Here is a 13,803-nt window from a genome sequence, read left to right as displayed (position 1 = left end):
AAGAGAAGATATAGGCCCGGTTTCACAGACAGGGCTTAGCCTAAACCAGGATTAGGTCTTTAGTTGAATTACAATATTTAAGTAGCTTTTATAAACGTACACTAGAAAAATACATTACTGGTGTGCATCTTGAAACAAACATTTTAACATATGTCAGTGCAAGTTGCTTTCAGTTAAAACGGCTCAAACATGCATTTTAGTCTAGGACTAGCTTAAGCCTTGTTTGTGAAACTGGGGGATTGTTGAATAAAGTCGTTATTTATTTTTTTTTTGTTATTGCGCACAAAAAGTATTCTTGTCACTTCATAACATTAAGGTTGAACCACTGCAGTCACGTCGACTTTTTTAACAATGTCTTTAGTACCTTTCTGGACCTTGACAGTTGTAATTGCTGTCTATGGACGAGTCAAATACCTCTCGGATTTCATCAAAAATATCATAATTTGTGTTCCGAAGATGAACGAAGGTCTTATGGGTGTAGAACGACATGAGAGTGAGTAATTAATGACAGAATTTTCATTTTTGGGTAAACATATATATGCTGTTTCTATAGATAACATTACATTAATATTTTTTATATTTCTCCATTTTCAATTCAATTATGTCTTTTCGCAATTGTAAGTTAATGTTGTTAAATAGAGAAAAAACATTTTACATTTAACTTTTAAAGTATTCTTAACCTTGAACCTCACAGAAACACATAATAAGCAATAAAGTCTCAAGCACCATGATCAGCCCATACTAATTCTCTCTGTGATATGAAAAATATTGCAACATTTCGCTCTAATTTTAAAGTGCCATTTTAGCATTTAATTCTGGAAAAAAAGATACTTAACTGCAGACATTGAAATTACATGTCTATGTGGTACAAAAATTTTCAGTGTCCCTTACTTTCCTATAAATAACTGTCCCTTATTTTCTTTTGCTGAAGTTGGCAACCCTAATGTGCACAGATAAACCATTTATAATCAATGGAACAATATTCCACAAAACAAACAAACAAACAAGCCAAGAATTGTCCATTTTGATAGTGACTTTAACTTTTAATTTTCTTAACTGCTTCCAGCTGCTAACTATGTACTAATAAAACACAATTATTATCTAACACTTATTACAGAGCTCTCTTGATTCTGTTTGGGCAGTCATGACCCCGATAATGACCGTCGTCAATATCAACGCTGTGTAACAACCGCGCATCCGGGTATTTGAGGCCGTCGACAAAGCCACTGGAAGGCAAGCCTGCAACCTTTAGCCAAAAAAGCATAACGGCTAATGCTAACGCCCCGCCCCCGGCGGTACGCAGGGAATGAGACCAGAGGCTGTTTTTGAATGGATGTCAATGGATGAGAGGCTTCACTATGCTGATTAAACAGCTTTTGTGGGGAAATAGCTAATAATTTAATTAATCTACAGCCTGTTTGCTAATCTTCAGCATGTTTTACACTAAACAATACTTTCGTTGGGAACTATATGTAGATTTTGGCTTGATAAAAATGTATTTTTTTGAGAGAAGGCAGACTAGGGAATGCAGGGGCGCAACTGCACATTTGCTGAGGGGTATGCAAGATCCCCCCCCCCAGCCTACATTGTGTTTTGTCTACGTGTGACTTTAATGAATATGACATGGAGCAATTGATATGATCAATTAATCCAGAAAATCCAAAGGATTCACATTTTCTCACATTTTTCAATTTTCTTGCTACTCTATATCCCCTAACCCTCACACACAGAAAACTTCCTGCATTTTACTGTTGATTTAACACGTTAATTAGATTAATTACGATAAAAAAATAAAAAATAAAAAAAACTTTAAATTTTTTAATGCACTTGCCCCGCCCCAAACCTATGTAGGTCATCTGATGAGGAATATACAGGTGCTGGTCATATAATTAGAATATCATCAAAAAGTTGATTTATTTCACTAATTCCATTCAAAAAGTGAAACTTGTATATTATATTCATTCATTACACACAGATAGATATATTTCAAATGTTTATTTCTTTTAATTTTGATGATTATAACTGACAACTAAGGAAAATCCCAAATTCAGTATCTCAGAAAATTAGAATATTACTTAAGACCAATACAAAGAAAGGATTTTTAGAAATCTTGGCCAACTGAAAAGTATGAACATGAAAAGTATGAGCATGTACAGCACTCAATACTTAGTTGGGGCTCCTTTTGCCTGAATTACTGCAGCAATGCGGCGTGGCATGGAGTCGATCAGTCTGTGGCACTGCTCAGGTGTTATAAGAGCCCAGGTTGCTCTGATAGTGGCCTTCAGCTCTTCTGCATTGTTGGGTCTGGCATATAGCATCTTCCTCTTCACAATACCCCATAGATTTTCTATGGGATTAAGGTCAGGCGAGTTTGCTGGCCAATTAAGAACAGGGATACCATGGTCCTTAAACCAGGTACTGGTAGCTTTGGCACTGTGTGCAAGAGCCAAGTCCTGTTGGAAAATGAAATCTGCATCTCCATAAAGTTGGTCAGCAGCAGGAAGCATTAAGTGCTCTAAAACTTCCTGGTATACGGCTGCGTTGACCTTGGACCTCAGAAAACACAGTGGACCAACACCAGCAGATGACATGGCACCCCAAACCATCACTGACTGTGGAAACTTTACACTGGACCTCAAGCAACGTGGATTGTGTGCCTCTCCTCTCTTCCTCCGGACTCTGGGACCCTGATTTCCAAAGGAAATGCAAAATTTACTTTCATCAGAGAACATAACTTTGGACCACTCAGCAGCAGTCCAGTCCTTTTTGTCTTTAGCCCAGGCGAGACGCTTCTGACGCTGTCTGTTGTTCAAGAGTGGCTTGACACAAGGAATGCGACAGCTGAAACCTATGTCTTGCATACGTCTGTGCGTAGTGGTTCTTGAAGCACTGACTCCAGCTGCAGTCCACTCTTTGTGAATCTCCCCCACATTTTTGAATAGGTTTTGTTTCACAATCCTCTCCAGGGTGCGGTTATCCCTATTGCTTGTACACTTTTTTCTACCACATCTTTTCCTTCCCTTCGCCTCTCTATTAATGTGCTTGGACGCAGAGCTCTGTGAACAGCCAGCCTCTTTTGCAATGACCTTTTGTGTCTTGCCCTCCTTGTGCAAGGTGTCAATGGTCGTCTTTTGGACAACTGTCAAGTCAGCAGTCTTCCCCATGATTGTGTAGCCTACAGAACTAGACTGAGAGACCATTTAAAGGCCTTTGCAGGTGTTTTGAGTTAATTAGCTGATTAGAGTGTGGCACCAGGTGTCTTCAATATTGAACCTTTTCACAATATTCTAATTTTCTGAGATACTGAATTTGGGATTTTCCTTAGTTGTCAGTTATAATCATCAAAATTAAAAGAAATAAACATTTGAAATATATCAGTCTGTGTGTAATGAATGAATATAATATACAAGTTTCACTTTTTGAATGGAATTAGTGAAATAAATCAACTTTTTGATGATATTCTAATTATATGACCAGCACCTGTAATGCAGGGCAACAACTCACTATGCGATGGATAGAGCTTACAGAATGCAGTTAGAATGGCCATAAAACTCAAGATACTGGAGCAAAAATGCCCCTTATTGAGTTTTTGTCGCATATTTATCATATGAGTTAAGCAGTATCACAAAAGTAACGGATTTCAATATTACACGAGTGCTGTTTTTGTCCCAAATAAAATGAGTGCAACATGCAATACTTATTTTATACGTAAGTTTAAAATAAGTTTATATTGTGTTATTTTAGACAAAATATTGTCTGGTTTGTTCAATTTTGCAAATGAAACTATAAAGACAAAGCAGAACTGTTCGTCTCCACGCAACACACAGCAGTGTTTCATTTCTGAATCTGCGTTTTGAATGTAACAAAAGTGATTCAGCGGACCATTCATAAAAGACTTGAAGCGGCGCTACACGCAGACCGACCGGTGTATGACACCAAAGACTTACAGTGATATAGGTTACGCTTACCAATTTCTTGTTATCCACATGGACATCGATGTCCTCATTTTAAGACACTGTTTTTCATTGTCATTTTCTTTTTTGCGTTTTCTGTTCTGCGCCCCAGAAACGCTTCCCTCCTCTGTCCATTTTGGACATGTGACTTTCCGTAACAGAGCAACGGCTCTTGTCGAAATGGTGAGCAGTTGATATCACTTGAATTTAAAATGCTAAACAAACATTATTTTTCAACAACCATCATTTTTAAATTTATTTTAAACGTTTTATTCAAAAAGATTTTCAAAGACGTTTTGGCACAGTGGCGCCCCTATGCACTGCATATACTGCGTACCCCATTTTTGCGCCACTGAGGGAATGTTGCGACTGATGTCACTGCCATTACACGATAGGCTGAGAGGTGCTGCACGTGATTAAGTTAGCCGTTACGCTTTCTCCAATGGTAAGAGATACAGACCCTCCTATCTCCCTATAATAATACGATCTCTGGCCGTCGATTGCTTCTCTCATTCAAACAAACGCATTTGGCGCCATCTTGCGCCTCAGTTATCGACAGTAAAATATAACCGGACATCAGAATTAAAAGTAGGCCTTTGGTAATATTGTTGAAGAGCTCATCTTGTTGCTATAATGATTGCTTTGTACTCTGTAATGGATTATAAGATAATAAACAGGTAAGATTTTTAAATCACTATTTCATGTCCCGTCATGTAGCCTATGTGGTGAAAGTGTAATATAGTGATATGACTACGATATCCATTAAATCTCAGTCTTGTTTTAACTTGTTCGTCTATCTTAAAGCTGTTTGCTAGGAACTGTTTTCCTTCGCGGAAGCGTTGTGTTTAATGAGCTAACGTTAATAAAATATTTTGTCTAGTTATATAGCCGTGCAATAATCGGGATAATGTATACAGTCGGTTGATATCTCAAAACAGAGCCATTCAGGGTTATACAATTTATACCCTGATGATCAGCCTGTCGGGGTTTACTTTGAGGTAAGTTAGGCCTACTAACTTTACTCAGATTTAAAAATGAGCGCTTTGACATTTGCAGTATGTTGAGAGGTGGCACGTTGTCCGTCCGCCGATGATGCTCGCTACTCTAAAGATAATCCGCTCACTATTTTAATTAAGCAAGGAATATTTACATGCTCATGAAGTTTGCATTGTAACGGAAAAGTTAGATATAAAACGCAGACTGGTTGAGGAATGTGTACTCTTCCCCGGTTGCTATGGCAACTCTGCCTCGGCGCTATTTAATATTAATGAGACGCTGACAGTAGGCTATGGAACGTTCGATTATGACGTCACGGTGGACGCTATATAAGACCAGAGCTTTCGAGGAAAATTTCATTATCGTTTGCTAGGACTAAGTGCGTTCAAGGCAAGAGTTAACTGCGAGAAAATATCAGTGAACAGTGAGTGAATTTCTGTCTGAACGGGTACGACAATTCGGTTGAATCATAGTTCTCATAAAAGACCAGAAATTAAGTTTGACACAACCAAACAGCTCACGAGAGATCTGTAAACACTCTCAGAACTTTTGCAGAAAAGTCTTAGTACTTTGTTGAATCCGAATAGTTCTCATAAACGATCAGAGATGTCTTTTGACAAGAACACATCTTCTTCATCATCATCATCATCATCATCATCATTATCATCATCATCCAAAATGGAGGAAATCACCTGTAGCGTAGACAGTCCTTCTCCGGAATCATTTGAGGAAGATTTCACCTCTAAATTAAAATGGTTTTTGAAGCGCGAACTGCTGCTCAACAAAATCTCGGACCTTGAGAACAGAGCCCGAGAGCGCCAGGAGGAGTGTAAATCACTGCTGGAGCGATTCACCAATATACGTTAGTAGTCTGTATTTATGGATTAATTTATGAATTTTTTTACTTAATGTTAAGAAACAGCATAAGGTGCGTCTCAAGTAGCCCACTAGTTCGAAAGTCACACTGAAAAGCCTCTGAAAACCAGCACTTAAGATTAATAAAAGAGTAAAAATTATACAGACACGTTATAACCATTTAGTGGTATTTAATCATTTAAATGTAGGGCATTCTGATTAAATGGGACGCACCCATATAGAGCCTAATGTGATTTTTCTCACAAAATTGCAATTGCAATTTAAAATGCAATGGAAAAAATAATCCATGTTTTCTATGCTTGTTTGTAGGGCTGCACAATTTGGTCAAAATGTTGTGATTATATCAATATGGTTATAAAATAATAATAATAAAATGTATATAATATGTATAAATGTATAAAAAGAGCTGCTCACGTATAAAAGAACTAGAAAAACAGTGCTGCGCTTTATTCTGAAACATGCAGCGCATATATTTATTTAATTAAATAGCAGCCTTTGAGATTTGTTAATCGCACTAAGCCATTTCAATTAATCATGCCGCCCTGACCCATATACTGATGTGATTTTTCATTTAATTTTATTGAACATACGTTAACGATTCATATGTTTAACTCCTTACAGAGAAATCGCTAGAATGGGAAATAGAGAAAGTGCAAAACTCTATGGTCAGCATGGAGCAGCTGGAGAACTTGCAGAAGACTTTTGACGAGTTCCAGGCTGAAATGAAGCACAATGTGAGCCGCTTGCAGGACAACTTTGAGAAAATGCGAGGTGTCGCTGCTAAACAGCGTGCGAACATGAAGGCACAAGGTAAGTTAATGTACACACCATCATCCATTAAAAAGCATATTTGAATCACTTTATTTGCAATGTGATTTAGGATAATCTAAAATTTTGTATCAGGGTAGCTTACAGTGTAAAATGTGTTTGTTTTTTAGATAAAAGGAAAGATGATCTGGATCCCAAAGTGGTTCAAAGCATCCAGTCTCTGAAGTCCTGTCCCACAGTACCAGAAATGAAGGCGAATTCAAACGCTGTATCAGAGTATTCATCAAACCTGATCAGTGTGTTGAATAACATCGCCAAATCAAACACCTGCAGTCCAGCCACGAGCAGGGCCTTAACAATAGCAACAGCGACCATTGGAAACCTCAACAAGGCTTTTCAAGATCACTGCAAAGAGGTAAAGGCTCTCAAGGCGAGTCCACAGAAACAGAGAAAGGTGGCTGAAGAAGTGGACAGAGACATCTACGGTTCATCTTTGCAGGAATATGGCTCTATAGTACAGCAGCAGATGCCAAAATTGCTTGCCAATCCTGAGAGGCCAAAGACTGATGCTGCAAGCAAGCCGTTTACTCAGGTCAGGAAGCCTGTGCAGGGGGCAAAAAATAAAGTGTTGCCGCTGGAAAGACCAGTAACAGCATTACAGAAGACTCCAAAAGACCTCCAGAGTCCATCTGCTGATGACATGTTTCCTCCGGCCCCTGTCAGATCTTTTGCTCTCTCCAACATTACACGATCTGTAGAGAAGACAAAAGTTAGCATGGAGTCAAAGGAAGAAACAAGAAATGTCACATCATTTAACAAGATGGCTCAAGAAGAACCGCAGAGCCCGGCTCCTCTTAGCATCCATCATCCTTCCCCTGTCAAATCTTTTGATCTCCCTCAGATCTCGCAGTCTGTAGAGGAGACAAAAGTTTATGTAGGGTCAATGTTGAGAACAGGGACATCATTTGAAGGGATGGCTCAGAAAGACCTCCAGAGTCCATCTACTCATAACCTCCATCGTCCTTCCCCTGTCAAATCTTTTGATCTCCCACAGATCCCGCAGTCTGTAGAGGATACAAAAGTTTATGTAGGGTCAATGTTGAGAACAGGGACATCATTTGAAGGGATGGCTCAGAAAGACCTCCAGAGTCCATCTACTCGTAACCTCCATCGTCCTTCCCCTGTCAAATCTTTTGATCTCCCACAGATCCCGCAGTCTGTAGAGGATACAAAAGTTTATGTAGGGTCAATGTTGAGAACAGGGACATCATTTGAAGGGATGGCTCAGAAAGACCTCCAGAGTCCATCTACTCGTAACCTCCATCGTCCTTCCCCTGTCAAATCTTTTGATCTCCCTCAGATCCCGCAGTCTGTAGAGGAGACAAAAGTTTATGTAGGGTCATTGTTGATAAGAGGGACATCATTTGAAGAGATGGCTCAGAAAGACCTTCTGCAGTCTGTAGAGGAGACAAAAGTTGATGTGGTGCCAGTGAAAGATCTCCAGAGTCCGTCTCCTGTCCACAGCCATCCTTCCTCAATCATGAAACGGCCCCAAATTCAGACTGAAGTAAAGCCATCACTTCAGAAACCTGACAAGCCAGAGACTAACAAATATGTTTCAGGAGTCTTAGGTAACAGTGAAGAGGATGATGACAAACTGCTTCATGAAAGGATGAAAGGTCAAACGTTCGTAATTGACATCGAAGCTCAAGAAAGCAACCTCAAACATCTGGATCGAGCTTTTCAAAACAACAACATCTCCTCTGAAATGTACAACCTGTGCAGAGGAAACATCAATCAAACACTTCAAAGTGTTGATCTGCGACTTGGATGTCTTTTACGGAGATACATCAAACACGTCCAGTTGAAGCAATTAAGGTAAGAAAAAAGACTAGCAATGATGACAATTTTGTGTTTTGATAAATCATCTTTACAATGTGCCAAAACAAAAAAAACTCATGCATTTCTGAATGTTTTCTGTTATTCAGGAAGACGCTCGATGAAAATTTCAAGCTGACCAAAAATTTAAAGGATGGACTGGCATTCAAAAAAGTTCATTCTCAGCTCTGTAAATTCGACCATTTCCAAAAGAGTGTGAGAAAAGTCTGGGACGCCAAGCAAGCTTCCACGGACGAGACACGCAGATGGTGCATCGCACGGACAGCCCATTTATACCAGCAGGTCAGTAAGATTAGATAAAATCTAATAATATAAGTTTAGACTAGTTTTTTGGTAATGATGTAAAAAATATTTATGAAGGAAAAACATGTCAATAATTGAATCATTTTCTATTTTTATCCTACCAACAGATGAATTCGATCCATGGCCTACATCTGACAGGCATATCATGTGTCCAGAGGCACGTACCAGTGTCTCTGCTGACTGTGACACCTGTGAGGTTTAGCACACATCTATGCCCATCTCCTCCTCAGCGGCCGCAAACTGCTCCCAGCAAAGCCAGTCCAGCTCGTCTTCCTCGAAACAACCTGAGAGTGCTTCACAGCACAGATGCGACCAGGAATATATCAGGCAGTTTCTTGAAGATCAGTCACGTCCGTTATTGATGGCCAACATGAACCTGTGTATGTGAAGGATAATGGCCAGTTACTCGCATCTGGAACATCTCATGTGTAAAAGAACCCAAGAGCAGTGTGGGAAGGAGGACGAGGCTGAGGGCCGTAAGACGAGGCCGGTGGCATGATTGCTAATGAGCATCACCTGCGCGCCGCACCGGTCTCGTATCTTACGGAGGAGCTCGGAAGCATAAAAGGGGGAACGACGACAGTGAAGGACGAGAGAGGACCAGTTCCCGCCTCCTTCTTCCCTAATCTACTAACCTTGCTACATTAGTGGCGAAACCCGGGAGGAAGGAGGGACACGCTGTCGGAGAGTCCTCACTGCCGAGAGGGAATGCAGTGCTGAGGAGGTCGAGCAGCACGAAGGAGGGGTGACCGTCAGTGGCTGCCCGCTGGTGTCCGCCAGGCCCACTGCCGTCCGCCATGATGGGGAGGAGCAGGCAGACCGATGGAACGGGGAGCTTGCTGCCGGGCCACCATAGCGGAGGAGCCATTGTCGGCCCCATGGAGGTGGAGGAGTGTCGGGCCGTCCTCCATCGCATGGCACTGCAAGCGAGAGCCTCTCGGCTGGTTGAGGACCGAGAGCCAGTGTGTCCGGGAACTGGACCAAGAATGTTTTCCTCTCTCCCCTCTGTACCTCCTCATGCTTCCGTCTCCTTTTCTCTCGCCTCGTCTGTCCTTACCCCCAGGTGCTACTACACACATGCTATCAGCACCTTTAACCTGAGGGGGGGTGGGGGTGGGGTAGAGCAAGTCCACCGTGGGCTTGGCAACACTGCTTACCTCTTAACCCACTCTTAAACCTACCCATACCACCAACCGATCCCTATCCCTTACCCGTATTCCATTTTTATAAAATATATATATATATATATATATATAAAATTAATTTACAAAAATCAGATGTGAAATAAAACTAATAAAACACCACACAAATTTGCTCGCAAATTCTTTGCTTTCAGAGTAAATATCAGAAAATCTTTAATTTGCTGGTATTAGGTACAGGAATTGATCTTGGTTAAATTTGTACAGCTCTGAGATGAAAGATTGAGCCCTTTGGTCAATGAAAACGTGTTGTTGTTGTTGTTGTTGATGATGTAATAAGATTATTTCAAGGTTACATGATGGATTTCTCCAAGCTGTACCTGATAACACATTATATGTTAAAAACAAATGGAAGATGGAGGAAAATTTGAATATCTCAAGTGATGATTGGGGGAAAACGTTTGCTCAAAAGCATTACAATATCCATATAATTTTTCTCAAATTTCATATTTTTTTTTCACATGTGGAGCACTGGTAATCCAGATTTGGTAATCTGAAAAAGTGTATATCTGGATCAGGGTGATCCAATCCTATTTTGCTTTGAAAAGGTTTACTCAGCGATAACTCATGAGATGGAGTAATCTCCGTTCTCCTTAAAATTTGTTTTATTGGTTTTATATAAAGTGAAAAGCGGACATTTTACACTCTAAATAAACTTACATTGTTTCTAAAGATTTTTGGCACTTTCATAATAACTTTTATGGTAAATATACTTTAAAAATATATACAAAAAAATCATACTTGAATTTTTTATAATTGAAACAATATGATTGTGAAAATAATGAGCAAAAAAATGTAGTTTAGGTTTTAACATTTTGTCTTACCTCTTTGTTTAAATTCCATCATTAGTTTTCACATTTTGGAAAAAGAAGTCCTGTAGATCTGTCACCTCTTCTAGGGAAAGGTTTTTTTTTTTTTTTTTTAATACATTCTATGCTCAACACCCACCACAAAACAAAGGCCAATTCTGGGAGAATTATTTTAATGTCTTCTTGAATCACCTCTTTTGCTTAAGTTAAAAAAGAACACACTGAGTGATGTAATGGCACCACCGCTGCTGAAAATTTGCCCTTTGTTGATGTGTTTTAACGTATGCATAAAAAAAACTTTTAGTTGGCAATTCGCAGAACTTGCATCTTGTGGCTAATGTTGTCGAACCAATAAAAACGAACAAAGCAAGTTTATTGGTCAATTATTGGTAAATTAATTATCTTGTGGCTAATGTTGTCGAACCAATAAAAACGAACAAAGCAAGTTTATTGGTCAATTATTGGTAAATTAATTATCTTGTGGCTAATGTTGTCGAACCAATAAAAACGAACAAAGCAAGTTTATTGGTCAATTATTGGTAAATTAATTTATACGAAGAAAAAAAGTGTTAGCCTACACCAAAGCATGTTAGTTGGACTCCATTGTGAGTTTGTGAGGCTAAAAAAAATGAAAACGCCATAACTGACTGAAGCAGCACACGCAACATGAACAAACTCTGACTGCCTTAAAAGTGGTGTTTTTCTTTTTTCTTCTTCTTAATGTCAATCTCAAATGCGTTCTCTTAGCCCAGTTTATTATCCACTGACTACATTGACAGCGTTCCTCTCAAGATCCGTCAGTTTATAGCATGAGTTGGGGACTATACAGCCATCTAGTGGTTACACTATGGTAATACTGATGATGATTTTTCCACAATTTAAAGGCAGAAGCCAGCATTTATTTCAGATAGAATTTTCTGATTTCACATATAGGCCCCCTGACTGGTCCCAATGAAACACTGCGAACAGCATAATTGAATTTAAAATGAGGACAAATATATTTTATTGTATTTTAGGCAACAATAAAACGAAATGTGTAATAAAACACCACTCTACCTATTTTCGTTTTATTTAAACAACAACAACAACAAAAAAAAACATTAATAGCCTCACAAATGTGGTTCAGGCAACGCGTTCATTGATTATCTTCACTGCATAGTATTTATAACAAAACGACATAAACAACCCTGCCTCTTTTCGTTAACATTTCAAAAATATTAAACATATTAATATGATTCAGGCAATATGTGCATCTGTAATCTTTACTGTAATAAAATGAAATATAACATAAAACACACCTGTCTCTTTTTGTTAAATGTCAGTTTTAATGATCATTATAAAAGTATAAAAGGTATAAGAATATATACAATAAAAAATAAAGCAAACAATTCAGTCAAGCATACAAAATAAGCGCTTTAGTACAAGAAGTAGGCTAAAGGTACAGTTAAATAGCCTAAATATATAAAGTTATGAAACGTCACTTTGCCCTCAGCCAAAACGATTTGCCAGGGAACAAATTATAAATTCATGAGACCAAAGATCAACCGTTAGATATACAAAAGACGAATTATCTCATGTTTAACCACTACAGAGACATCAGAGCCAGCGGCAAACGTCAGAAGGACTAGCCGAGGTAAGGCTGTTCTTGGCTGGGCACATGAGCGCTGAGCGCCCAGTGATCGCCTGGATCTCACAACTTTCAAAATAGGCGCTATCTTTATCAATAAACCGCAAAATTGAGCTTTAAACCAGTATATTCTCGCCTGAAAAACTTCTTAAACCACATATCATGACATAATAACAGTAATATGTTAAAATTACGCGGGTTTTCTGGTTAGTGCGAGATGCATTCTGGGATACCTGGCTGTCTCAAGTCCGCACAAGTCACCTCTCGATGCATCCTCGATAAAAGGGGCGGATCAAGAACACATCCGGGGATTTTAACTGTACTTGGCTAGATGTGAACTTTGAATTGGAACAGTACTTGGACAGCAACTGATGACGTTTCACAAGGCCACAAGTACAGACAAGAACGCATATTGAGAAATGGCTTATGTCCCTGTGTCCCAATGTCCATACTATCCATCCTAAATAGTATGTGAGATTAAAATAAGTGTGTCCCAAAGCATAGTATGTTGAAAGAGTATGCCAAAAGTCCCCGGATGGTCTACTATTTCCGATAGATTTTCGAAGTGTGGATCTATGCACACTATAAAGGCTAATATTGCCCACAGCCCATTGCGCTTTGGATGAGGATTCAGTTCAGAACTACAAACACGAGTAAAAAATGTTAAAAAAACTACAAAACATGGCGGATATGCGTGACCGCCGCTGAGAGGTTTGAATGACTAATAATCAGTTCAAACTGATAGAAAATATTTATTTTATGTTATCCGTGTTATATTTCATCTGCAATATCAATGTGGACTTTTATAAAGATCTGATTGGCCATTAACTTTTAAATGCATCATTATGCATTAATATGAGGAGAGTTCTTCACACGAAAGACCCGCGACTGCAGATCAACGTGGTACTGCATTTCTCTCCGATATGGTAGGAAATTAGCTAAATGAAATGTGGAGGATGTAAGATGATTGACAGGCCAGTATATGATGACAGGATGCGACAGAGAGCAAAGACGCAATTGTATGACGTGATAGTATGTCCCAAAGCTTGTCTACTCTTTTGCTACACACTCAAAAGTATGTACTTTTTGTTCACAGATAGAGTACATACTTTTAGGGCGTAGTATAAGTAGGCGAATTGGGACGCAGCATGTGGAGCAGGGTTGGAACTAAACTTGTTAAACTTGACATGAACAAGACTTTATTAACTAGACTAAACACTTAAACTACTCTAACATTCACACACATACATGCAAACAGTTTACTAAGGGAAAGAGAGAGCTGAAGCAGAATACAGGAAAGCAAGAAGTTACAGCATTGTTTGATATTCAGCAGATCAACAGCCTTTTTTAAAGTGAGTAAAGATACTTAATGT

General features: G+C 39.1%; 1 protein-coding gene across 1 annotated transcript; it reads left to right on the top strand.

The window, feature by feature from the left end:
* Nucleotides 1–6,637: 6,637 nt before the first annotated feature.
* On the top strand, nucleotides 6,638–10,063 carry LOC127494065 (uncharacterized). Its single transcript, XM_051859647.1, has 3 exons — nucleotides 6,638–8,471; nucleotides 8,582–8,774; nucleotides 8,903–10,063. Exons 1-3 carry the CDS (start codon nucleotides 6,841–6,843, stop codon nucleotides 9,155–9,157), a joined length of 2,079 nt encoding a protein of 692 aa, XP_051715607.1. The 5' UTR covers nucleotides 6,638–6,840; the 3' UTR covers nucleotides 9,158–10,063.
* Nucleotides 10,064–13,803: the final 3,740 nt, after the last annotated feature.

This window comes from Ctenopharyngodon idella, chromosome 14 (genome assembly GCF_019924925.1).
Source record: "Ctenopharyngodon idella isolate HZGC_01 chromosome 14, HZGC01, whole genome shotgun sequence".
In the NCBI taxonomy this organism is placed as follows: domain Eukaryota; kingdom Metazoa; phylum Chordata; class Actinopteri; order Cypriniformes; family Xenocyprididae; genus Ctenopharyngodon; species Ctenopharyngodon idella.
Note: the sequence above shows the minus strand (reverse complement) of the source record. Positions and strands in the feature narration are given on the sequence as shown.

What these genes read in the sequence shown, in the direction of transcription:
- LOC127494065 (XM_051859647.1), top strand. Translation starts at nt 6,841, where the DNA reads ATGAAGGCGAATTCAAACGCTGTATCAGAGTATTCATCAAACCTGATC. An exon ending in GTCCAGTTGAAGCAATTAAG is followed by an intron (nt 8,472 to 8,581) that starts GTAAGAAAAAAG and finishes TCTGTTATTCAG; the next exon opens with GAAGACGCTCGATGAAAATT. An exon ending in CAGCCCATTTATACCAGCAG is followed by an intron (nt 8,775 to 8,902) that starts GTCAGTAAGATT and finishes TCCTACCAACAG; the next exon opens with ATGAATTCGATCCATGGCCT.